This window comes from Suncus etruscus, chromosome 7 (assembly GCF_024139225.1).
Source record: "Suncus etruscus isolate mSunEtr1 chromosome 7, mSunEtr1.pri.cur, whole genome shotgun sequence".
Classification (NCBI taxonomy): domain Eukaryota; kingdom Metazoa; phylum Chordata; class Mammalia; order Eulipotyphla; family Soricidae; genus Suncus; species Suncus etruscus.
The window spans coordinates 127,304,578-127,330,061 of NC_064854.1; the positions used below are offsets into that span (position 1 = coordinate 127,304,578).

The 25,484-nt window shown below is 37.7% G+C and overlaps 1 protein-coding gene across 1 annotated transcript in view; it reads left to right on the forward strand.

Moving 5' to 3' along the window:
• The window catches only part of CACNA2D3 (calcium voltage-gated channel auxiliary subunit alpha2delta 3), a 983,089-nt gene that overhangs the window by 394,813 nt on the left and 562,792 nt on the right, over positions 1 to 25,484 (forward strand). The window contains 1 exon segment of the mRNA XM_049777717.1: positions 2,646 to 2,808. Coding sequence (XP_049633674.1) covers positions 2,646 to 2,808 — 163 coding nt within the window.

Here is a 25,484-nt window from a genome sequence, read left to right on the forward strand (position 1 = left end):
CTTTGTCCCTGTCTCTTTGCTATCTGATTTTGCTTTATTTTTAATTACAATGAATCTTTACAAGTAATCAACTTTCGGGGATGGGAAGGTACATCAGCAGTAGAGCACTCCTTTGCATTTGTGAAGCCCTGAGGTTGAGCCCTTTACTACCAAACCGAACAAAACAAAACAGAGACAAAATTGCTATTTTGTTGCATTTATTTTCAATTGAGTTATTGGTATTAATTGTTTAATTACATTCTGCAAATAAAAATGATAGTTTTATTCCTACTGCTTTATTTGAAATCAATTTGCTCTTATATTTCTAGTTTCATCAAGGTAGATACTTAATTCTGTAATTTTTTTTTCCAATACTTGTATTCAATGTAATAAAGTTCCTCTCATATGCTATCTTTGCTGAATAGCACACATTTTGATAAATTGTATATTTTCAGTGAGTTAAAATTTTCTCTTGAGACTTACTGAACCATGTTATTTAGAGGTATGTTGTTCAATCACCAGATTCTTTTGGGTATTTTTCCAACTATTTTTCTACTTTTATATGTATTTTAATTTTATTGTCGTTTGAGAGCATACTTCATGTGATTTGTATTTCTTTAAGTATGTTAAGCAGTTCATTTAGAATTGGTTTATCCTGGTGGCTGTTTCACTTGAGCTTGAGAAAAATGTATATTCTACTATTGTTGGACAAATGACTCTAGATGTTAGTTACATATGATTGACATTGTTCTCCAGTTTAATTATATCCTTCCAAATTTTTTATTTGGTAAATTCATCAATGTCCATTAGAGGAATGGTTAAGTCTTCAACTCTAATAGTGAGCTGATCTATTTATTCTTGTATTTCTAATGATTTTTAATCTAGGCACTTTAACACCACTGTTAGGTATATTAAACATGATAGTTGTTGCTATTTTATTTTGATTGAATCTATGAAATCAATTAAGGACATGAAAGTTAAATATTGTATTTTTAATTATTATCATTGTTAACATCTGTATTTTTATATATTAGTTTTCTTTTCTTTTTTTCTTTTGATGGCATTTTAATATTTTTAGTAAGGTGGATACACTTGGAACAACTTGGAACAGACTTCAAATTTTGTACACCTGGAAATATATTTTTCTTACTTTTTGAAGGATAATCTTACTGGATATAAAATTATAGATTGGTGGACTTTTTGTTGAAGCATCAGTGTATTTTATTTTACTTTCTTCTTATTTGCTTGGTTTTTAATAAAAGTCTCCTGTAAGCCTAGCCCTTATATCTCTGTGGATGTAGTTCATTCTCTTTATCTCCTAATCTTTCGATATTTTATTTTTGTTTTTGACTTTCTTAAATATGAATATGATACAATTATGTGTGTTTAATACTACTTATACCATATATTAACCATTTGAAATTTATGATATATCTGTATTTCAAATTCTTCAGCCATAATTACTTCAATTTTTGTTTATTTCCTCAATTTTTCTAATATTTCCATTAAATACATGTTAAATCATGTATCTAAACCATTTAAAAGTATTTCATAATTCCTGGGACTATGAAAAGTTCATCCAAACTGGAGAGCAAATAGAAGAAAATGTTTTTTTCAATAATTTTTTTCTCTTTTCTTTGAATTTAAATTTGAAAAATTTTATTCACATACTATGTCTCAATGATGATCTCTTTGACTATTTTTAGTCAACTACTGGACTATCAAAGACATTCTTTATGTTTGTTAAAAGATTATAAAGTGTTTTGGACTTCTAGAATTTTCTCTTAATTCTTCTCCAAAACATTCATATTTCTGCTTAAATCATTCATCAGTTCTGACCTGTTTTCTACTGTTTCATTAATGGTCACTAGTATATGAGTATTAGACTATGGAAACAGACTGCTTTTGTTTGAATTCTGGCTCTGTTTATTTGATGATTAATCTTGACATGATACCTAATATAGACGTGAGGATACTCATAACACTTATAACACTTCAACAGAAGATGGTTAGGTGAAATTATTAGGTTTCTGTGAAACTTAATCAGCACAGACACAGTTTTGTATTGCTTTCTATTTGATGATGGTGATAATAATGGCATAGTCATTTGTAAAAATTGCTAGCATTCTTTCATCTGATAGCTTTTGTCTTCCTATACCTTCTTCTTCAAATGCTTTTTCCAGATGTCCAAACAAGTAATTTACTTTCATATTTTATTCAATCTTTGTCATCATATTGTAAACTTTTATCTATTACCATATGTAAAACTACTGCCTTTTTCTTGGTGCTTCTTCCTTATGATGCTTTATTATTGATTATTTATTATATGATTCTCAGATATATCTTTACTTAATATTTCTTGATTTATTTTTAGTTGAATTTAAAAATTAATTTAAAGTTCTTTTATCTATATATTTCCAATGAATGTATTTGTAGCCCATTAAATTAATACATTCCAAGACTTTTTAATAATATCAGCAAATATTTAGATAGTTCTCTCACACCTTTGTAAAAATATCCAAAAATGGCACAAAAAGCTAGGAGGGATTAGATGTCAAGATACACAGTTGTAGGACACACCCTGCAGATTTTTTAAGGACTGTTTGAGTTCAAGTTCCTCTTCTCTAAGCCACAGGTAATATATAATGTTCAATTTTTTCTTTTAGTATGAATACTTCAATGCTGTGCTGATAAATGAAAGGGACAAAGATGGGAACTTTTTGGAGCTGGGAAAAGAATTCATCTTAGCCCCAAATGACCATTTTAATAATTTGCCTGTGAATATCAGTCTGAGTGATGTCCAAGTCCCAACCAACATGTACAACAAAGGTAAGACCCTCTGCTACTACTGCTTTTTAGGTGGTGAGGTGGGGTTGACAGGACTAGAGCCATTGTTTTGTGACACTGTTTTGGGAAGACTCAATTCCAAGCTCTGTCAGCTGAACTGAAGAACAAAAATATGTAATGCTTTCTTTGGAGATTCAGGGATTTCTATTTCCCAACTGGTGTTAAACCAAGTTTCTGTAAACTTTTTCTATAGAGACCCACACAGTTTCTGTTGCAACTACTTGGCTTGACTGTTCTGGCATAAACTCAACAATAGACTATATGAAAGTCAGAAAATATGGCTATGTTCCAACAACACTTTATTTGATTATCTGTTTTTCTTCCTTAAATTATTTTTTACTTTCTATTATGGTTTAGTTAGGACAATGTGTTCTCAATGGTGTTGAAATTGATGTACATTTATGTCCTTGTATATATAGTCACCTCAAAACTCCTACACTGATGGGGCCGGAGAGATAGCATGGAGGTAAGGCGTTTGCCTTTCATGCAGGAGGTCATCAGTTCGAATCCCGGCGCCCCATATGGTCCTCTGTGCCTGCCAGGAGCAATTTCTGAGCGTGGAGCCAGAAATAACCCCTGAGCACTGCCGGGTGTGACCCCAAAACCACAAAAACAAAAAAACAAAAAACAAAAAACAAAAAAACTCCTACACTGTTCAAGACCACTAATCCATGCCTGTGTGTCACTTCTTATCCATCTGCTCTCCCCTAATATGGTGTTTTTTATTCTTATAACAGTTGTTTTGGGGGTCACACCCAGTCATACACAGGGTCCATTCTTCACTCTGTGCTCAGGGGCTGGAGAACACTTGGAATTGGATGACTATATGTGGTACCTGGGGTTGAACCTTGGTTGACTACATGGTACGCAAGTGTCTTGCCTACTAGCTTCCTGTCAATAACACTTTTATCTATAGAGACTAGTTTCTGAATTGGACCAAGTATTTTGGCTCAGTTTACCTGATGGAATCTCTTTCCTTTTTATCCATTTCCTGTCATGGATTTTAAAGACTAAAGAGCTGCTGGATTGTGATGGAATTTTTCATTAAACTAAAAAGCAATATGGAATGTTCAGACTTCTGTTTCCTCTATTCACTGCGTATCTAGGATTCTTTTCCAAATACTCTCATATAATCAGATGAGTTTGGAAGCTATTAAGGTACCTGGCACTGCCATTGGGCACATCACATAACTGTAGAACTTAAAAGTTTCTTTTTTCTCTTGGATACAGTTGATAATTACAGTTACTTCATGGGCTGGTTGCAAAAACTAAAGAGATGATTCTCATACAGATTTTGTGTTATGGATGTTAACATCCTCATGATTACTTAGTAGAATTTTCCCCAAATTGTCATAGCAGTGAAGTTTCTAAAGAAAGAACCATCTTTCCAGAAAAACACATCAGAAGGCCAGGTAATCTTTAAAATAAAAATATATCCCTTATCTTTCTTCTAGTCTTTGAGACAGCTTCCTGAACTAATGCATTCTCTGCATCATGTACAAGAAGAGTTCAGTGTTGGTGGTAGGCAAAAGTACTTGAGAGATAACAAAATGGAAAGGGTGCTTGCTTTGTATACAGCTTACCTAGGTTTGAGTCCTGAAACCTTATATGGCCCTCTGAGCTCTTCAAGGAGTGATACCTGAGTACAAATTCAGATATAAGCCCTGAACATTCTTGGATGTGGCCCTCGCAACTTAAAAAATAATACAGCAATTAAGAGCAAGGCTGAGAGTTTAAAAACCTGTTTGTTCCCTTACCCCTTGCTGACTCTGTGACTTTAGCAAGCAACTTTTATTCCCCGAGTCTTAGTTTAACTGTTTATAAAATAGGGAAAAGAATGTGTCCTCCCTCTGAGACTTGTCAGGATATGAAATGCTGCAGCCTTGACAAGTCACTTATAGAAAATGTGCTTTGCATCTTAGCTCTCATCGCAATTATTAGGAAGTAATTGACACTTCAAATTGAAGTGGTTGATGTTTAAAGAGCTTGGTCAATGATTAAGAAGCTTTATATTTATTTATGACCGAATATTTGATGTCTTACTTCAATTACCTGTTAGCCCTATTTAATAGTCTATGGAGCCACTACCCAATACTATCATTCTTTTGGCTGTTGTTAGAAGCCAGTGGTGAAATGGATTATCTTAACTCTTCAGGTGTTCAGTTTTTTTTTTAACTTGGGAGGACATTCATGTGAGGTCATTAGAATTTTATATGCCAGACCAAATGGGCATAGGGGATGGAGCATGACAGTAGCAAGGAGGGGATTTGAACAGCCACAAGCTATTTCCTGTCCACCTATAAAGGAAAGTGATATTGGTCTGAATCACCCATAGACACTTCACTAGGCTGTATTCTATAGACTAATCTTCATTTTGGACTTGCTTCACTCAAGAGGCAAAAGGAACATGGGCTCAAAAGACTGAGCTCAGCTTCCTCTAGTGCTTTTGGTCCTCCAGTACCTCCTGTCCCTAGGAAAGGAAGCCCCCTTTTTTTGTGCAGCATGGCTGGAAGAAAGCCATCTTCTTGGCATTGAATACATTCTCAATTGAAGATGAAAAATGAACCTGGTTTTAGACAATTTCAGGACAGAAGGCAATTGAGAATGATCTTTTAGATATGGCAGCTGCTTCAAGGTTGCTTGAGCCATTAGTGTCATTATGGCTATTTAATTATACCTTGAGCTTTCAAGGCACAATTGTACCTTTTGATGGTGAGACACATATGGCACCAACACTAGCCACTGATCACCCAGGCTGCAGAATTGTGGCTGCAAGCTCACTGGGTAGCATCCTAACACAGTCAGAATGCATGAGGCATGGCCCAAACGATGACATTTATGGTCATTCTTAGAAGCCATTATAGCATCTGGCTCCGATCCCATGCTCAGTCTTCCTGAGCTAGGCTGAATGGGCAAGGATCAGGGTCAGCCATGCACTGTATCATGTCATTGTCAAGTAGTGAATTGCTGACCTAGGGAGAAGGAAAGGATCTTCAGGAAAATTCCTGTCTCCATTCTACCTAATTCATACCACTCCCAAACAGTCTTTCTTTTCGAGCTGCAGAAATATATTTCATGTTTAGAGGGCCCTCCAGCTCAGATCTTAGTTCTTGATGACATGTTTTGAAAACATACTCATAATTTTGTCATAGTGTGTGATGGTCTGAGGTTTGAAACTTCGTTTATAACAAAGAAAAACAATATAGGATAGTTTGGACACAGTGGGTCCCCCATAGTACAGTGGTTTGATCTTGTTTAGGTGTGGCTGTGTCTTGGGCACAGGAATATAATATCTCATGTGCATTTCAACTGGTATATGAAGTTTACCTGTTTTGGACAGTTTCTGCCCTCTTGACTGGATCTTGATTTTTTAATGGGACAGCACTGATTTCTGTATCTGAGGTGCTCTCACCATACAGAAACTGACCACAGCTTTAGAGTTGGTGACAGGTGGCCAAGCAAAACTAGAAGTCCCTATCTTTGGAGCTACAAGTAACCTGAATTCATGTGGAAATGGTTACTGAACTGATGGTGAATTCAGTTAAAGCTAAATTATTTATTTATTTACTTATTTATTTACTTATTTTTGGGGAGTCACATTAGATTGTGCTCATGACATACTCCTAATTCTTATTCCTGGTGATAATTGGAGAACCATATGAAGTTCAGGGGATTGAACCCATGTCAGCTTTCTGCAAGACAAGTGCCCTCCTCACTGAACAATCCCTATGGCCTTAAAGCTGAAATCTTACGTTGTTTTGCACTCAAATTTTTACCTCTTTAACTGGCTTCTCCTTGTTTTCTCTCTTTTTTCTTTCCATTCTCTTTTCTTTCCATTCTCTCTCTCTCTTCTTTCTTTCTCTCTCTCTTCTTTCTTTCTTTCTTTCTTTCTTTCTTTCTTTCTTTCTTTCTTTCTTTCTTTCTTTCTTTCTTTCTTTCTTTCTTTCTTTCTTTCTTTCTTTCTTTCTTTCTTTCTTTCTTTCTTTCTTTCTTTCTTTCTTTCTTTCTTTTTCTTTCTTTCTTTCTTTCTTTCTTTCTTTCTTTCTTTCTTTCTTTCTTTCTTTCTTTCTTTCTTTCTTTCTTTCTTTCTTTCTTTCTTTCTTTCTTTCTTTCTTTCTTTCTTTCTTTCTTTCTTTCTTTCTTTCTTTCTTTCTTTCTTTCTTTCTTTCTTTCTTTCTTTCTTTCTTTCTTTCTTTCTTTCTTTCTTTCTTTCTTTCTTTCTTTCTCTTTCCTTTTCCTTTCCTTCTCTTCCCTCCTCCTTCTCCTCTCTACCCTCTCCTCCCCTCCTTTCTTTTCTTTCCTCTCTCCTCCACTCCTTTCTCTTCCATCTCTTCCCTCCCCTCCCTTCACTTCTTTTTCTTCTTTCCCCCTTTCCTCCTCTCCCTTCTCTTTCCTTCCCTCCTCTCCCTTCTCTTCCTTTCTCTTTCCTCCCTTCCCTTCCTCTATCTTCCCTCCCTTCCTCCTCTGCCTTCCCATCTCCTCTCTCTCCTCTTTCCTTCTATTTTTTTTACTTTACTTTTCTTTTTTTTTTGGTTTGTTTTTGGGCCACACTAGATGGTGCTCAGGTGTTACTCCTGGCTCTGTGCTCAAAAATTCCTTCTGGCAGGCTTGGTGAACCATATGAGATTCTTGGGGGACCATATGGGATAAAACTAGTTGTGCAAATTCTAGGCATACATCATAGCCATTGCACTCTATCTCCAAGCTTAGTAGACCTTTTTTGATGACAAATATATCCTTTTGTGCTATCTCTTCTCCTGAGATCCTGTAGACAGTCCCTCGTCCCCAAGGATGCACTTTTTCAGGGTTCTGTTGCCCTTGAGCCACTTTAGAATGTGTCTTATGGTTAAAGCCTCAATGATATCATGAAAAGCTTTTGTGGGCTGAGTACTTTTTAGGGGCTTCATTTGTAGTTCCATCATAAGTGATCACTTTTCCCTACTACTCTTAAAGGACTGATGTCTGTCTAAGTCATGAGAATCTGCTATCCTGGTTCATTTTCTATCTTTCAGAAACTTCACTTTGCCCTGGGCACTGTTGGGGAAGTGGTGCACATGGTCCTGCTGTAGTGGGACCCAAGACCTATCTGAAAGTTCTTCCTCTGATTGTCCTTTAGCTCCATGATAGCAGTTCTATAATTTCAATAACTAGAGATTTCCCTATGTGCTGAGGACAGTGGTTAATTCCAATAGGCTCTTTATCAGCTCTAAACACCTGCAAAGCAAGAAATACAAAAGCTCCCCCTCTCTGCTTGAGACAGAAAGGGAGACATAATAAGAACAAAATCTCTCAATTAAATATTCTATTCTTTCATATTTTGTTGATTTTTACCTTTGTTCTTTTATTCCTTTCTTCTTTCCCCCATTCACTGTTGACTTTACCAAATTTTAGTGATATGCCCATGACTAAGACAGACATCAGTCCTTTCAGAGTAGTAGGGAAAGGTGATAATTCATAACAGAACTACAAATGCAGCCCAGAAAAGCACTCAGAAAGAGAGTGATTGCCTTGCATGACATCACTGGGTTTTACCTCTGAGGAGAAAAGGAAAAAAAAGAGGAGGAGGAGGGGAAGAAGGAATGATAAAGGAAATGAGAGGGGAGGAAGAGAGATGAAAAGAAAGAAAGGACAGAAGGAGCAAAGGAAGGAAGGAGGGAGGGAGGGAAAGAAGGAGAGAGGGAAGAAGGAGAAGGAATAAACTGAAAGAGAGGAAGGGAGAAAAGGAGGACAGGAAGGGGAGAGAAAGAGAAAGGAGAAAAATAAACAAAGAAGAAAGAGGAAGGAAGGAAGGGAGGGTTCAAAATTAGAAGAGAAGGATGAAGAGAGGGAAGGAAGGGAAAGAAAGAAGAAAATTCTATAAAGCCCAGGTGAAACTAAAGGCTTGGCACAAAAGACTGGTACTCCTATTTAAAGTGAGCAATGCCTGCTGTCATGGGGCTGGCTGGGCTGGCTGGGTTGGGATTTGTCAGATGTCTCAACCTATTTTTCAAACATTGGGTTTGATAAAATGCAAAATTCATTTTGCCAAGCACTTTTCCCCTTAATTACATGTGTATATTTTAAGGAAAATTTAATCCATATGTTTCTGATTCGTTTACATGGAATCATTAAAATGTTGTTTTCTAAAAGCCATTTGATGTGCAAGAAGACTCATAAACCTTTCTAAAAAGCTGTGTTTAAAATTTCTTTCTTTATTGTTTTCTTCTTCAGTTCGCTAGTGTGTGTAAGTTTGTATGTGTGTATGTGTAAGAAAGGCTACAGGATGTCAAAGACAAGCTTGGGCTTTATGGCTTGCTTTCTCAACATTCTGACCTGACTTAGGAAAGGGCCTGAATTTTGCCATTAAAGTCACTCTGAAATTGTAAAACCAAAGATATCTTAGTGTTTCTTTTGTATTTTTTTAAATTATTTTATATCAGACTATCCTTTTATATCTGTGGTCTTCACCCATGGATCCACATACAGTTCCACAGCTGTTCTATGTTGTACAGTTTACAGTTTTAATGGAGATCTGAGCTAAGCATTTTATTTTAATTTTTGGAGCTATTCCTTGTGGTTCCCAGGGCCTACATCTGATTCTATGCTCCTGGATCACTCCTGATGGTGCTCAGGAAAACATATCTAGTTCAACATGTACATGGGTCAGCCACATGTACACACTTAGTACCTCAACCCTTGTCTATCTCTCTGGTCCCAAGTTCTTTTAGCAGTCTTATTATGTACACATAACACTTCTGATTATGTATGTATTTGTACACATAACACAGAAATAGGTCTACAAATAGCTGTCTATGCCTACATATGCCCTATGTATGTTGCCATATATCTATATTTTCTCAAAAGCCATGCTGGAAGAAGAAATATATGCCATGTGACCCCTTAGCCCTCTGCTTAGGATGACAGTTAATCCAAAATTGGTACCTGTCAAATAAATTACCAGGTGAATGAAGGAGTGAATGCAGAATGAATGTGTTGATTACATACTCGGAGTCCTGCTCTGTGCTTCAAGATTTTAGCTGGCTTATGTCACTTGCCATCATACTTACCCTTCATAGGTAACACTAGAAACCTCTTTCACACAACATCCTGGGAAAGGATTCCAGGGTAAACGTCTTATATCCTTTCCCAGAAAATATAGATTGGACATCAAGATTTTGATCCTTCACTTGCCCAGAACTGCTCAGCTGCTCTTTTGGAAGCAACATTGCCTGGGATGTCCCTGATATCTGCTAAGGGATTGTGGTCTCAATGTAAGCAGAACCTAGGCTTAGGATAGCCATATGGGCTTATTTTCTATGAAATGGGCATGATGATTTCGGTCTAAGGTGGTGGACAAGTTCAATGAAATTGTCTGTTAGCCACACTGTGGCAAGTATGTGTGAATATTGATTAAGGTTCACTTTTGCCAGTTTTATTTTATAAGAATGATGATAGTAAAAAAATATATCCCATGATAACATGGTTTGTGCTTGGAAATGTTTATCAATATCCATTTTTGTCTCCTGGTCTTGGAGTGCCTTTTGTTGCTGGAGTTGCTCATGAAGAAATTCAAATAATAGAGAAAATTGTGCAGTGACAGATGTTTAGGGGTCTAATGTCAGTGGGCAATTTCTGCCAGCTGCTGCATCCCTAGTAGTCACATATGTCCACCAAGATTGAACAAGCTCAGCCACAGGATAATTACTTGTTTTGTGTTATGGACTAGAAAAGTGAGTCGAGGACCCTGAATTTCTATGTACTCAGTTAGTAAAATGGGCAAGTTGGCATGTAGCCTTAAGGAGTTGACTTCAAGAGCCACCAGGATACATTCCCTCTTCATACTCTGCCCAAGATGCCTCCATTGCCACCATCCCATGGCTTTATCCAGTGTTCATTTGGCTGTGTCTTTTCTGTTTACATGTACATTTCACATGTGCAGCAAATGGCAGGCCCTGTTTTTGTCAAACTGTGCTATTTCTTCTCAGCATGTGAAAATCCATCAAAAAATGAAAAGTAATCTTATTCTACATAAATACTCCCAATCTCTTCCCCTGATAAAAATAAATGCTATGAGATAGACTCTCCTTAAAAATGTAAAGCAAAGACAGCACAAGGATGTCACTGACTACCAACTGCTCACACATTTAGGATATTTCTGTGGGAGATTCGATGGTTCCACATTTAAGCCTGCAAACCTACCATATTAAAATATGCAAAAGATAAGTCAATGAATAAGTGGTGATGATTCACCATGTAGAAAGATGATTTGCCTCCCCCAAAATTTATTGCAGTGTGTTATAGAAGTGAATATCTTATGGTAGCTTCTGGAGTGGCATTTGTAGGGTTGGGTTCTGGAGAGACCCACTTTCATATTAGTATTTAACAACATTAGTATTTAACATCAACATAGGAGATATGATGAGGGATGAGCAGATTTGCCTGTGTTCTCATAGACTTTAAAAGCAGGGGAGAAGAAGGTAGGAAGGGATCACACCACTTAATGAAACCTGAGGGAAAGGGGCTGGCATTCAAAGTCAGCACATTTCAGAATTCCTCAGTCTATGCTGGATTTCAGTAAGGAGGAGCTTGACTGTTGCTAGAACATACTTCCTTGTGGTAGACTAGCTTACATGTTTGCAAGATGGATGGCAAAAATGTCATGAAGAATTAGAGAAGGAGAATCAAGGAGGATTGCAGTAAAAGAGATTATATTTCTCAAGGTGTTGGTAAATTGTCTTGAAAAAATATTTGGGGAATAGATAAGGGAGGAAGATACCATGAAAAGCTTATTACTATTGCCAGTCCACGGTTTAAGAGATATTGAAGGAATAAGAATTTATAGTGTAGAAAAATCCATTTGCTTCCTCTATGTGATGTTGGCATTTTGGGATCAGGGAATTGTAACTGACATCTTTGAAGACATGGTGTTTCCTGGGATTAGAAAACTCTGGTGTGCTCAGATGAAAAGGTTCAAAGGTAAACTAAGGAATATTCCAGAAGTAGGTTTAGAACAAATGTATAGTAGAAAGTATGTGTGTACATGTGTTTGTACATATATGTATATGAACAATCAAGATAGAGAAAGATTGAAGCTTGTTCCCAAATGATCATGTATAGGGAATATTTCTGAAAAAAAATGAACAAGAGATCAATGTTTTTACTCTTCAATTTCCAGTATGCTAAGTTGGAATGTTTTACCATGAACATGTTTTCTTTTGGGACAATTAGAAACAAAAGGATGAAAGAACACTATTTATCAAAGCTGTTCATCTTTCAGATATACACCTTTCTCATAAAAGGAAGCCTTTGCTGTGTTCCCTGTCAGAAACTTTCCAGTTTATAGTTCTTTCTACATTGTGATGGCCATGTGATGCACCCTCAAGAAAGCTGGTTTTGCACGGACATTTACAATAGTACTGTATATAACTACTGTATTTTCTTGGAGGGACTGTTATTTTCCTATAATTGATGTTGACCTAGAAAAGAATTCCCTTTAAAGTGATTCCATGATGATCCATGTATCTACTGCACAGCATCAGACATGGACAAGCACAGTGCCAGATATGCAGAGCATGCTACACTTGGGGAAAAATGTCAGTGCTTTCAAGGGGAAGACTGAAACAAAGATCAAAGTGAGAATTTTATGGTCTTTAGTCAATGCAGGTGGTTGGTTTAGTCTCATGTTATATGCTATTATTGACTTGGTCTCATGGTCTCAGGTACCTACAAAAGGCTTTATTTTTTGTGGGGAGGTGCATACTCATCTTCTCACAGGGGTTATTTGTGGGTTTGTGCTCAGAAATAACACCTGGAAGGCTCAGGGGATCATGTGTAATTCCAAGGATCAAATCCAGGTTGCCTTTATGCAAGACAAATATCCTACCCACTGTGCTATTGCTCCGACCCCAGATGACATTTTTCAAGCAACTATACTTGGGTTTCAATGGATGCTCCAGAGGCTAGATTAAACTGAGGGTAACTAGCACAGATATCGACATACATTTTAGTAATCTGATTTAGAATAAATCTTTTTATTATTTTTGGTGAATATTTGAGTTGTACACATAAATTTTATAGCTGTCTATCCAGGATAAAAATATAAAATATTTTTTATAAAATATTTTATAAAATATAAAAGTATAAAAAATATTATATTTTTGTGTTCCTAGGGTATATTCCTAGGAGTGGTATAGCTGGGTCGTATGGGAGCTCGATTTCCAGTTTTTGGAGGAATCCCCATATTGCTTTCCATAAAGGTTGAACTAGACGGCATTCCCACCAGCAGTGGATAAGAGTTCCTCTCTCTTCACATCCCCGCCAACACTGCTTGTTCTCATTCTTTGTGATGTGTGCCAATCTCTGGGGTGTGAGGTGGTACCTCATAGTTGTTTTGATTTGCATCTCCCTGATGATTAGTGATGTGGATCATTTTTTCATGTGTCTTTTGGCCATTTGTATTTCTTCTTTGTCAAAGTGTCTGTCCATTTCTTCTCCCCATTTTTTGATGGGATTAGATGTTTTTTTTCTTGTAAAGTTCTGTCAGTGCCTTGTATATTTTGGAGATTAGCCCCTTATCTGATGGGTATTGGGTGAATAGTTTCTCCCGCTCAGTGGGGGGCTCTTGTATCCAGGGCACTATTTCTTTTGAGGTGCAGAAGCTTCTCAGTTTAATATATTCCCATCTGTTAATTTCTGCTTTCACTTGCTTGGAGAGTGCAGTTTCCTCCTTGAAGATACCTTTAGTCTCAATGTCCTGGAGTGTTTTACCTATGTGTTGTTCTATATATCTTATGGTTTCGAGTCTGATTTGAAGGTCTTTCATCCATTTGGATTTAACCTTCGTACATGATATTAGCTGGGGGTCTAAGTTCAATTTTTTGCAAGTGGCTAGCCAGTTGTGCCAACACCATTTGTTGAGGAGGCTTTCTTTGCTCCATTTAGGATTTCTTGCTCCTTTATCAAAAATTAGGTGATTGTATGTCTGGGGAACATTCTCTGAGTATTCAAGCCTATTCCACTGATCTGAGGGCCTGTCTTCATACCCTTCAACAGATGAATGGCTAAAGAAACTGTACATATATACAATGGAATGTATATATGATGATGGAGAGATGAAGTCATTAAAATTTCCTATAGTGGATGTACATGGAATCTATTATGCTGAGTGAAATAAGTCAGAGAGAAAGAGAAAGCCTGAGAATGGTCTCACTCATCTATGGGTTTTAAGAAAAATGAAAGACATTCTTGCAATAATAACTTTTAGACACAAAAGAGAAAAGAGCTGGAAGTTACAGTTCACCTCATGAAGCTCACCGCAAACAGGGGTGAGTTTAGTTAGAGAAATAACTACGTTTTGAACTATCCTAATAAAGAGAAAGTACGAGGGAAATAGAAAACCTGTCTAGAGTACAGGCGGGGGTTGGGTGGGGAAGAGGGAGATTTGGGACATTGGTGATGGGAATGTTGCACTGGTGATGGGTGTTCTTTACATGACTGAAACCCAAATACAATCATGTATGTAATAAAGTTGATTAAATAAAAAAAATAGGTAATTGGCAAAAAATGTATGAAAATATCTTCAAAAATGTTAATTATTGAAAATGTATAAGCCCCTTTTTGAGAAAATAATGGAGAGCTAAAGACAACCTATGTCAAGGTGGCCAAAGATATGGACAAAATAGAGCTTTCACTCTCTACTTTATCTTCACTCAGACCTCCACTACCAGCATCAATGTACATTGATGCTTTGTGTTCAGAGAATTTGAACTGCTTAACTGATGGAAAAACTCTAGTTTGGGCTAAGTGACTGCTCTCAGGTATGGTCTCTGTTCAGTGCCATTGGTTCCTCACTAAGTTTCCTTGTATACTCTGTGACTTCCTAAAGTTCACATACAGATATCTTGGGTAAATTTCTATTTAAGACTCTAGTTACTTTATTCATTAAGTAAACGCCACCTTGTGACCAGTTCTGTAATTACTACATTGAGCCGCCATCTTGTTTTATTTCTCTAAAATCTAAAGTGGGAGTTATTTTGGGGCATTTATGATCTTACCCTTTTTTTGCCTTTTCTTTCCTGGCAATAGAACAACTCTACAGTTATTGCCTCAACAACTTCTGCTGTACCATTTGTGTCACATATGTGAAGTCTATTTTCTCAGTAAGGTTTTACAGTATTCCTGAATATATATGTGTGTGTGTGTATGTGTGTGTGTATGTGTGTGTGTACATATCCATATGTATTCACATGGCTTTCAACAATAAAACTTTTTATTTCTTTAGTTTCTTCTTTCCCTTGTAAACACCTACGTCAAGATTCTTTCCCATCCTTTACATGAGTACAGAAATATTTCCTATTAGAGAATATTCCTACATTTCATTTTATGAAGATTTTATTATGTTCTTACTTGTCAGTGTAGTCTCCCTATTTTCAAGGGGATTTGAGGCTGATGGATGTATAGAAGTAAATCAAGCTACCTGCCCACACCTCCGTGTCATATGGTCTGCTTTTTGTCCTTCTTGTCCAAACCTTTCTTTTGTAAAGGATGGTAGCTAAAGTCTGAATGCTATTCATATTCATTTATGTCCACTATTCCCCGAGGTCCCGACTTTTATGTAAGTTTGGGGCTACTGTGCTGAATGAAAGAATACTAATGAACAAAACTGTCATTTCATGTGAAAGAAACACTGAACTCACAGAGAAGCCTCCTTTGGTTAATTTTTGATTGCAAACCCCAGTGAGTATCAACATAAGATCTACCATGACTCTCTAGTCTCCTAGGGATAATGATGAGTGGAGAGGCTGGCAGCTGTCATGACTGTGCTCTTTACACTCAAATGCAACGCAGTGTGATCACTGCACTGTTTTCTGGGATTCTCAGAGCAGATACATGGGCAGCAATAAAAGTAATTGTGTCTGAGGTCAAAAAGCCTGAGTTAGTAGAATCAAGGTTCTACTGCTCAGCTGCTGGGTAATTTTTTTAAGCAAAATATTGAACCACTCTGTTCTACAACTAACTCAATGCATTAAGATTTTTGTGGGGACTAGGGGTAGGGGGCATACACATGTATGTGGCTTCTATCATATTAATAGGCTCAGAACAGTCTTTATCATCATCCTAGTAACATTATAATAATGTCCTCATCATGGGGCCAGTGAGGTGGCGCTAGAGGTAAGGTGTCTGCCTTGCAAGCGCTAGCCATGGAAGAACCGCGGTTCGATCCCCTGGCATCCCATATGGTCCCTCCAAGCCAGGGGCAATTTCTGAGCGCTTATCCAGGAGTAACCCCTGAGCATCAAACTGGTGTGGCCCAAAAACCAAAACCGAAAAAAAAAAATAATGTCCTCATCATCCTAATAAGATTCACCAATTTACCCAAATTAAAGATTAGAAAAAAAGGCTGACAGAAGTCAGATTACTCATTCAGGTCTGAATTTATTTATTTATTTTAATATTTTTCAATTTAAGGCTTTTGATTCATTTTCAACATTGTTTATTCAAATTTGTTATGTGACTCCTAATTGGTACAAAACTGCACAATGTATTTGCACATATTATTTATAATTTGGTACTTTGAATATACAGTATCTATTTAAAAATGTAGTGAAATTTGAAGAGTGTAGTAGATCAAAAGTTGTAACAATGATTTGAGATACTGAGTATTTCATTTGGCTGGAAAAACAGAAGATAAGCTTTTGATTAATTCAAGTTGCTTTACCTCCTTTTTATTAAAATCTTTAATTTATAAAAATTGACAAACACTTCTTTTTAATTTGAAGTTTCAATATAATATCTTTATTTAAGCACCATGATTACAAGCATATTTGTAGTTAGATTTCAGTCATAAAAAGTACACCCCCTTTACCTTCCAGACACCAGTGCCCCTATCTACCTCCTCCCCCACCCCTTGCCTGTATTCTAGACAGGCAATCTATTTTGGCATTCTATTTTTCTCTCTCACTAACATTGTCATGATAATTGTCAATGTCGATATTTTTCTATCTGCACTCACCATTCTTTGTAGTTTATATTCAAATGTCTGACTGCAACATTCTTTATGTTACTTGCCATTTTAAGGAAAAACGAGAACTGTTTGGTTATAATATACTGGGATAGTGGGTAGGGTGCTTGCCTTGCAAGCAGCTGACCTGGATTCAATCCCCGGCATCCAATATGGTCCTCAAAGCACCATCAGAGTAGTTCCATAGTGCAGAGCTAGGAGTGAGCTCTGAGCAGTGCTGGGTCTGCCCCTAAAATAACTAACAAACAAAAGGAACAATGAGAGCATTCCAAGTGATAAACTTTGTTGGTCAGTCGGGTCAAGTAGCCAATGGTGTCTCTTACCAACCATGTCTGTAGCCAAAGCTCATTTTTTAGCCAACAAGCTTGAATAAGTCAATGAGAATCAGTGGTCCCACAAGCCAAGAAATTGGGTTGTTGTTTCAGATATTAAACTAATGTGTGCTCTTAGTGGATAGACCCCACTCTCATCCCAATAAAATTCATTGCCCATTCCAGTTTCTCTCTATGAATGAAGAATTGAGTTTTAGGTGGGTTCTATGGCAGGAATGATGCTTTGCTCCATCATGTTGGGCCAGCATCCAAATTAAGGTTGTTGATACCATGTTCACAGTATTAGCTGCATGGCCTTTTATTGGCCATAGAACATGACCCACTTCTATAGATGCTGTGTGTGTTTTCTTTGGATAGTCACAGACCTAGAAGTGTGTAAATTTGTCTTTTCCCAGTGTTCCATTGCTCATTCTTCTCTACAGGGGATCATAAACACTTTACAGGGATTGAGGTTCTCTCTCCTGATGAATTTTGGAGGTTTTGTGGAATCAGTAGTTCTAGAAACTATTCAGCAAAAGAGGCTCAGGGTACCCCAGGGTAGTTGAAAAAGGAGAACATGGATGGCTGCCTACATGTCAGCATCCCCAGGGCTTGCATTTTCATTCTGAGAACAGCCCTTCCTGGCATCCTTCTAATGAAGCACACTATGTTTCCCTAATTGTGCTGTCTGGATAATTTTCAGAAAGTCTCTAGGTTTGCAGAGATTTCTTTGTTTACAACTGAGGTGGATGGTGTGGAGTGAATCTTTCTCTCATATGTAGAGCCAGCACTAAGGCCACTGTTTTTCCTGAGAGTATAAGTGCAGAATTGTGTGTTGCTGTTTCTCCACACGCTGAATGTCATACTTGTCAAGTTCAGTAACCTTTACAAGAGCTAGTCAACTTCTTTAAAGTCTATTGTCTCCATTTTGTCATATTTAAAAGAATGGCTCAATAGGGGAAGGAAAATGGTGGCTGGGGAAGGAGACAAATAAAGGGGCAGAGAAAGAAGGAACAAGGATCGGGGAAAGAGAGGGAATATGCAGTCTTTTCTTAATTAAATTATTTGGGGGGCAGGTGTTACTGATAATTTAATTTTATAAATGCTTTCTGTCTACCTTGACACATTTCATTCTAGAGTTATGAGTTCCTTTCTCCTTAGAGCCCATAAGGAGTTTGCTAAGGAAGACTCAGCTCTAGCTTGTTTCAACTGTCAAAGTATAAAATCCCATTAGACAATTGATTAACCTTCGTCTCCCTCCTAAACTTCCCTCAAGTTAATAAAATAGACAGAAACAGGATTTTGCTGGCTGTTTTTTACTTAATAATGTATAATCCATCTTCAGCTTTTAAATATAGATTCTGCAGATCAGATTTGAAAATGACATTTATTAGTTAATTTTAGGAACTAACAATTACAATGTCCCTTGAGCCAAAAACAATATTAAAGGACTTGGATAATTGGAGTAGAAAACTCACTAACTTTTCTGATGGTGTCTTCTATATGTGGAAGCTCCACGTGCTCCCTGCAGGAGAATGAAAAGCTAGCAAGTTATGATTGAGAATCATTTTACACTTGCCAAGTGGCTCTGTAGACAAGTTTCCTTCAATGTCTGACTAGAGATCTATCTCCTTGTGCCAAGGAAGAGAATTTACTGAAAAGAGATCATGGACATACACTTGGGCCAGAATGCCACCCAGCCTCAATGAAATATGGACATGCCTAATCATTCTCTCAGGTATCTAGTCACTGTCTTTTGCAGTATTGGAAAAGTAGAGATGGTTCTGTTCATGGAATCAAAACCAAGAGACCCAGATAAGACTAATTTGGAGATGAAATTAGACCACAGAGCAATGGGTTAGGAAGCCTGTTCTTGGTTCCTCTCCTTTTGCATACAAAATAGCTTCACTGCAAAGAAAAGGCAAAGCAGAAAAAATACTATCCAATCCTAATTTTAAGCTTCCCATTTTCTGAATTAAAAAATCATATGAAACACATGATATTCTTGCAGGTTGTGCCAGAGAAAGCTTTATCTTTCATTTCCAGGGTAGATTTTTTTTATTTCTATATAATGGATAGCCATGTTAAAATAAATTATTTCAGAGCTACTCTCTCTGCCCAGGGATGCAGTTCATAGATAAAGTCTAAGTTTTGGTTTTATATAGGTAGGGATTATTAGTGTGGTAGGTGAGAAGTACAACCTTATGCTTTCACTGATCCACTTATATCAAAGTAGACATCCTGGGGATTTGTAGGCCTTGGATGGTGGTGGTGGTGTTAAGATCCATGGGTGCTAGGATAGCAGTCAAGAGCTAAGGAGAGTCTGAACACATCTATTATGGCTTGGTGTGTGTGAGTTAAAAATTAAGATTAGGGGCTGGAGCAATAGTACAGAGGTAGGGCATTTTCCTTGCATGTGGCTGACCTAAGATGAACCACAGTTTGATCCCCTGGGGATCCCTTTGATCCCCCAGCATCCCATATGGTCCCTCAAGCCAGGAGCAATTTTTGAGTGCATAGCCAGGAGTATCCCCTGAGCATCACCAGGTGTGACCCAAAAACCAAAAGAAAAATCAACTGTGATGTTAAAATACCATAGAAGTTAGATGGCTGGCTGTTTAGGCAATCACCAGATCCTCTTATTAGTTTTTTTGGCTTAAACACGTAAGCAATTCTCATAGTCCACTGGTGGCTCAGTTCATAATCTCTATCATAAGAGTGACAAGGAGTTTAAAACGACAATTTATTTTATTTGAAAAAAGTCAGTCACCCAAAAAAAAAAGTATCAATCTGATATTTATATAAAATGTCCTCCTATAAAGTAAGATATATGCAGTAACATAGTGGGTGCTTCAGCCAGAAAAGGAGAATAGGCGAACATCTGTAAAGGATAGAAAGTTTTGTTTGTTATTGTATTTTAGTTTTGAGATGATGAAAAAAAATTTTTAATATTTTTATTTTTAATTGTGAGAACAAAGATGCAAAGAAAGAGGACAAGGTAAAGTTACAGTGGAAGGACAAGCACCCATACACAGAATTCTCAGAAATCCCCTTGCTGATATCTGAACTTTGAACTTTCAGCCAAAGAACATTAAGAAAAATAAAACAGAACCCACGTACAATTATTTTGTCCCACAAGTCCCCAGACTGTAATACATAATATTTCTTAGCAGCACACAAAGCAATCTAAAGCCATAAAACGTATGTAACTCCTTAAACATTGAAGGTAAGTACTTTTTTACATTTCCATGCACATGCAGATTAGTTTAAGTTAACCTCAAAAGTTTAAGTGAGTTGTTTTTCTTAAGGATTAGAGTCAAAGGAGCACAGTAAAAATGGTGTTAGAGTGGCAATTCTGGGGCCAGAGAGATAGCACAGTGGCGTTTGCCTTGCAAGCAGCCGATCCTGGACCTAAGGTGTTTGGTTCGAAGCCTGCCAGGAGCTATTTCTGAGCAGACAGCCAGGAGTAACCCCTGAGCATCACCGGGTGTGGCTCAAAAACCAAAATAAAATCTTCAGGGCCGGGCCTGGTAAATCAGGTCCTGGGGGGAGGGTGGGGAAAGAAACCCCTCCCCTATGCATACACAAACTACAGAGGCAGGGGCTGCACTCAGAAGACTCCACATGCCAGGAAAATATTTTTTTTTTTGCTTTTTAGGGCCACACCCAGTGACGTTCAGGGGTTACACCTGTCTATGCACTCAGAATTTGCTCCTGGGTTGAGGAACCATATAGGATGCTGGTCCGTCCTAGGTTAGTGCATGCAAGGCCTACCACTTGCACCAACACTCTGGCCAGAGATAATGTAAATTTTATGGTGGGACATATATGTGGATATTCTAAAAAAAAAACATTAAATTGCAGGCTTTAAATGTCTATTAAATTGTATGATAAGTGCTTGCATGCAGCTGAACAAGGACAGACAGTGGTTTGATCCCCTGGGGTCCCTTATGATCCCCCAAGCCAGGAGTGATTTCTGAGCACAGAGCCAGGAGTAACCTTTGAGCATCATCAGATGTGGCCCAAAAACCAAAAAGTCAATTGTATAATATTATTATAGTAATAATATTGTATTATTATAGCCTAGTAAAGTTTGTAAGGCGAGATCTGAGAATGAGAACAAGCTTCCAAGTTTTCCCCTCCGAGTCACTGCAGAAGGTGTAGACGAGTTTCTCAACATTTTTCTGACCATAGCCCTCTTCTGACTTATTTTGCTTCCAGCACCACTCTCTGTCATATCAACTGCCCCCCTAGCTTCATGCTGTGACCTCCATTTAAGTTATTTTCACTCATGACTCCCTTGTGCTATTCTGATAGGTGAGACAAGCTGACATACTTGGGCTCTTATCTTTCTATCAAAGACTCGTGTGTTGTCGCTTTTAGAAGTGCTCAACCATATCTGTCAATGGGAGTGCTCCACATGGTATGATGGTTGAATGATGCTGGAACACTTAAGTTGTTCCTTGGAGCTGACGTGGGCTAATGTTCTACATGAGCGATTAAGTTGCAAATCTGAAAGGACTGTTTTTAATCTATTATAAAAAGTACTGATCACAATTTCTACATTACCCAACAGAAGCAACTCTAGGGAAATCCTTCCCCTTCTTCTCATCGTCTCACAGGATTAGCCCAAGCTAAGTCTCTTGTGTTTTCACAATGACACTTGAAATTTGGGCTGAAATAATGCAATGTGAACAGTTTTGGAGCACTTACTTTGTTTCAGGTTCTGAACTCAAAGTAAATATACTGTCTTATATATTAATATACTTACACAATCAGTTTAATCATAGTAAATATAAGTTTAAGTACATGTCTATATAAAAATTTCCATCACAACCCTATGAATATCAGCTTAATATTTATCCCAATTTTTGTGTCTTGGGGAGGCCACGCCCAGAAATCTCCAAGGCTTACTCCTGGCTCTCAACTCAAGGATCACACTGGCAGGGCTGGGGAACCACAGATGGTGCTAGGGATAGAACTTGGGCAGGCCATGTGCAAGGCAAGCATCCTACTTGCTACTACGCCATTTCTCCAGCCCTTATTTATCCCTTCATTATAGAAGAGAGCTCAGATATGTTAAGTAGCATGATGAGGGCCACACAGCTCATTAATACTCAGATGTAAGCAGCATTTCCTGAATGTGAAATTCTTTGTAGGACAATTCTATATCTGGAAACTTGTGCTGTGTTGACTGAGCTGAAAAAAATTGACAGGGGCCGGAGAGATAATCTAGTGTGCCTGATTCTTCCCTTGCATATACCCGACCTGTTTGATTCCCAAGAATCCTATATAATCCCTGAACCCCATTAGGGGGTAATCTCTGAGTACAGAGCCAGGAGTAATCCCTAAACATGCATCATATCTCAAAACAAACAAACGAAGACACAGTCTACCACTGTCTCTGCCACAGACACATGTCCTAGTGGTACTTAGATTGGAATAAATGATTAAACCAGTCAAAAAATAATTTCATTTTACACTTTAACCCTGAGAATATAAATCACATTATGGTTTAAAGAATGCAGAATTCAGGGGCTGGGAAGGTGGCACTAGAGGTAAGGTGTCTGCCTTGCAAGCGCTAGCGTAGGACGGACCACGGTTCGATTCCCCGGCGTCCCGTATGATCCCCCCAAGCCAGGAGCGATTTCTGAGCGTATAGCCAGGAGTAATCCCTGAGCATCAAACGGGTATGGCAAGAAAGAAAGAAAGAAAGAAAGAAAAGGAAAGAAAGAAAGAAAGAAAGAAAGAAAGAAAGAAAGAAAGAAAGAAAGAAAGAAAGAAAGAAAGAAAGAAAGAAAGAAAGAAAGAAAGAAAGAAAGAAAGAAAGAAAGAAAGAAAGAAAGATCACTTAGGCAGCATATATACCAAGTAATGCAGCGTTCAGAACACTAGAATTAAACCTTTCATGATATATTGCAACATAAGCTGGCATCTGTCGTGACTTTCCAGATATTGTTAATTTACCTTGTGTTCTGGTCCAGGATGGATTATTAGGTGTGAGAACAGGTAGTATTTAATAGCAATTCTAGCAATTTACCTAAGCCTCTATATACTATAACTTAGGTCAAGATGATTATATTTGTACAACTCTTTGGGGATAAACTTGGGCTGAAAGTTTCATTGCTTTGGAATTACATGTACTCTTTGCCCAGCCATCTCTTGGATACGTTTGATAAGGGTGTGTGATGGAAGAATATTCATAGCTCCCTTTAAGTGGCAAATTGAAAATCCTACTTAATCAAAAGCCTCGAAGTGGTTCATCACATTTCAATCTCATTTTGAGTTGCCTCTTTGCCCTTAGAAGACTTTTTCCCCAGTCAAGCAGGACTTTTGATTAGTGCCTGAATTTATCAAATTTTCAGTGACTATGCTTGTCTCTGAAGGTGGCACTGAGCGCCAGGCTGTGACATTCTGAAATGTCATTCTAAAGAGGATGACATTGCTTGCCATGTTGCAGAGTTCAAGAGAAACTAAGATCAGTGTGTTTTAAAGTCTGAGTTGGAACTTCAAGTATCATTTCTCAAAGGAAGAGGCACTGACCAGCTATGGAGAAACGGAAATTATTTAGATAGACCCCTGATCAAGCTGGGGAGAGAACTTTAGAAATTGCAGCACAGAAAAATGTAAAAAAAGGAGATTTAGATTAATAGATTCAAATCATTTGCAATATTGTCACTATGCTAATCACATCAATTTTTCTAGTTAAAACTCAGGGCCGGTGTGATAGCACAGCTGGGAGGACATTTGCCTTGTACATAGCTGACCCAAATTCAATCCTCAGCATCCCATGTGGTTCTCTGAGCCTGCCAGGAGTGATTTTGGGGTTGCAGAGCCAGAAGTAATATCTGAGCTCTTCCGGGTGTGACCCCCCAAACAAAACTAAGCCAAAAAAATAAGACCCTCTTCAGATAATCAGAATGCTTGAAACTAGCAGACTCAGAACCCCCCCGTTTCCTTTCTCAAATGTCCTTAAGATGACTCTTAGCACGTGTCTCTGATGTTCCATACTGACTCTCTGACCTCATTTTCTTCCTTTGCTATAAGTTCCTGCCAGAACAGGCTGGCCTGCTGTTTGCCATTTTTGGAGGTCAGCTCTTTCTTCTCCTAGTCTCTGCAGTCTTGCCTTCCTACCAACCTGCATGTCCTCCATTTTTTCCCTGTCTCTCAGTCTTGTCCTCCATCAAAGGTTCATAGCCTCCATTCTTGCTCTGTGACATTCTTTAAAACCTCCCACATCCACATCCTGTTGACCCTCTTGAATCTTTTTCACAACTGCTTGATGCAATTATGCAGTTTAGGGTTTACTGGTATTCTCATGTTGCTCAGACTATGCATGTTCTTAACCAGGTGGCATCAAGGGCTGATGTTGTAGTTTCTGTTGAGTCCAGTGATTGTCATGACTGTCTCGGAAAGATGGAGCATGAATATAACAAGACTTTTTAGATTGGAAAAAATTCAGTTCTATTATTTAAGGGGAAACACCATGCTGTGTGCAACTGGTTCTCAAGTATTCAAATAGTAGGAGTGGGTTACTGAGCGTGTATTTATGTGTGTGTGGTTTGTGTGTGTATCTAAGGGAAGAATTTGTCATGTGCCAGAAAGTGTTGAAAATGGAAGAATCTAGAAGGACATACAAATGTTCTTGCTGTTATTTTTTTTTTCTTGCAAGTTTCTGTAGACTTGAAAGTGTTTTCAGATAAAATGTTTTAATTAAATCTGTTAAAAATGAAACAAACACTGTGATCCTCCTTGAACTCTTTCATTCACTCACTCACATCACCTCCTATTTTCAGAGGGAATTTGACATTTCTCTGTGTCAGAAATTCAGTAAAGCATCCTGGTCCGAGTCATCATCTTTTCTCATTGTCTCCCAGTTTCCTCATCTTCTTGCTTCCATTATTTTCTCTGAAAAATTTTATCTTTGCATTTCCAAAGAGTCAAGGAGTTATTTTAAAACAAAAATAAGATCATATGACTTATCTTGTTAATCACACTGTTATTAAAAATCTTATCAATTTGATGTTAGCCTGAGCCTACTTGGGACTAAACTTCTTCCACATTTCCTCTGCTCTGCTTAGCTTGGTCATCTTCATGCCTACATGTTTGATAGCTCATCATCACATGTTCTTCTTTTGTTAGAAATACCTTCCCTTCTAATTGTCCACAACTTTATAGCTTTAATTATTTGAATGTGACCTTGGCAGAGGTGCTTATTCTGACCAACTTCTTTTTTAAAATGACTCCTATCTTTCTCCATAATCCTTGATACTGTCTCCCTTTATTTTTCATTGTAGAAATAATGACCTTGTTATGAATCTACTAGAATGTATGCTCCCAAGGAGAAG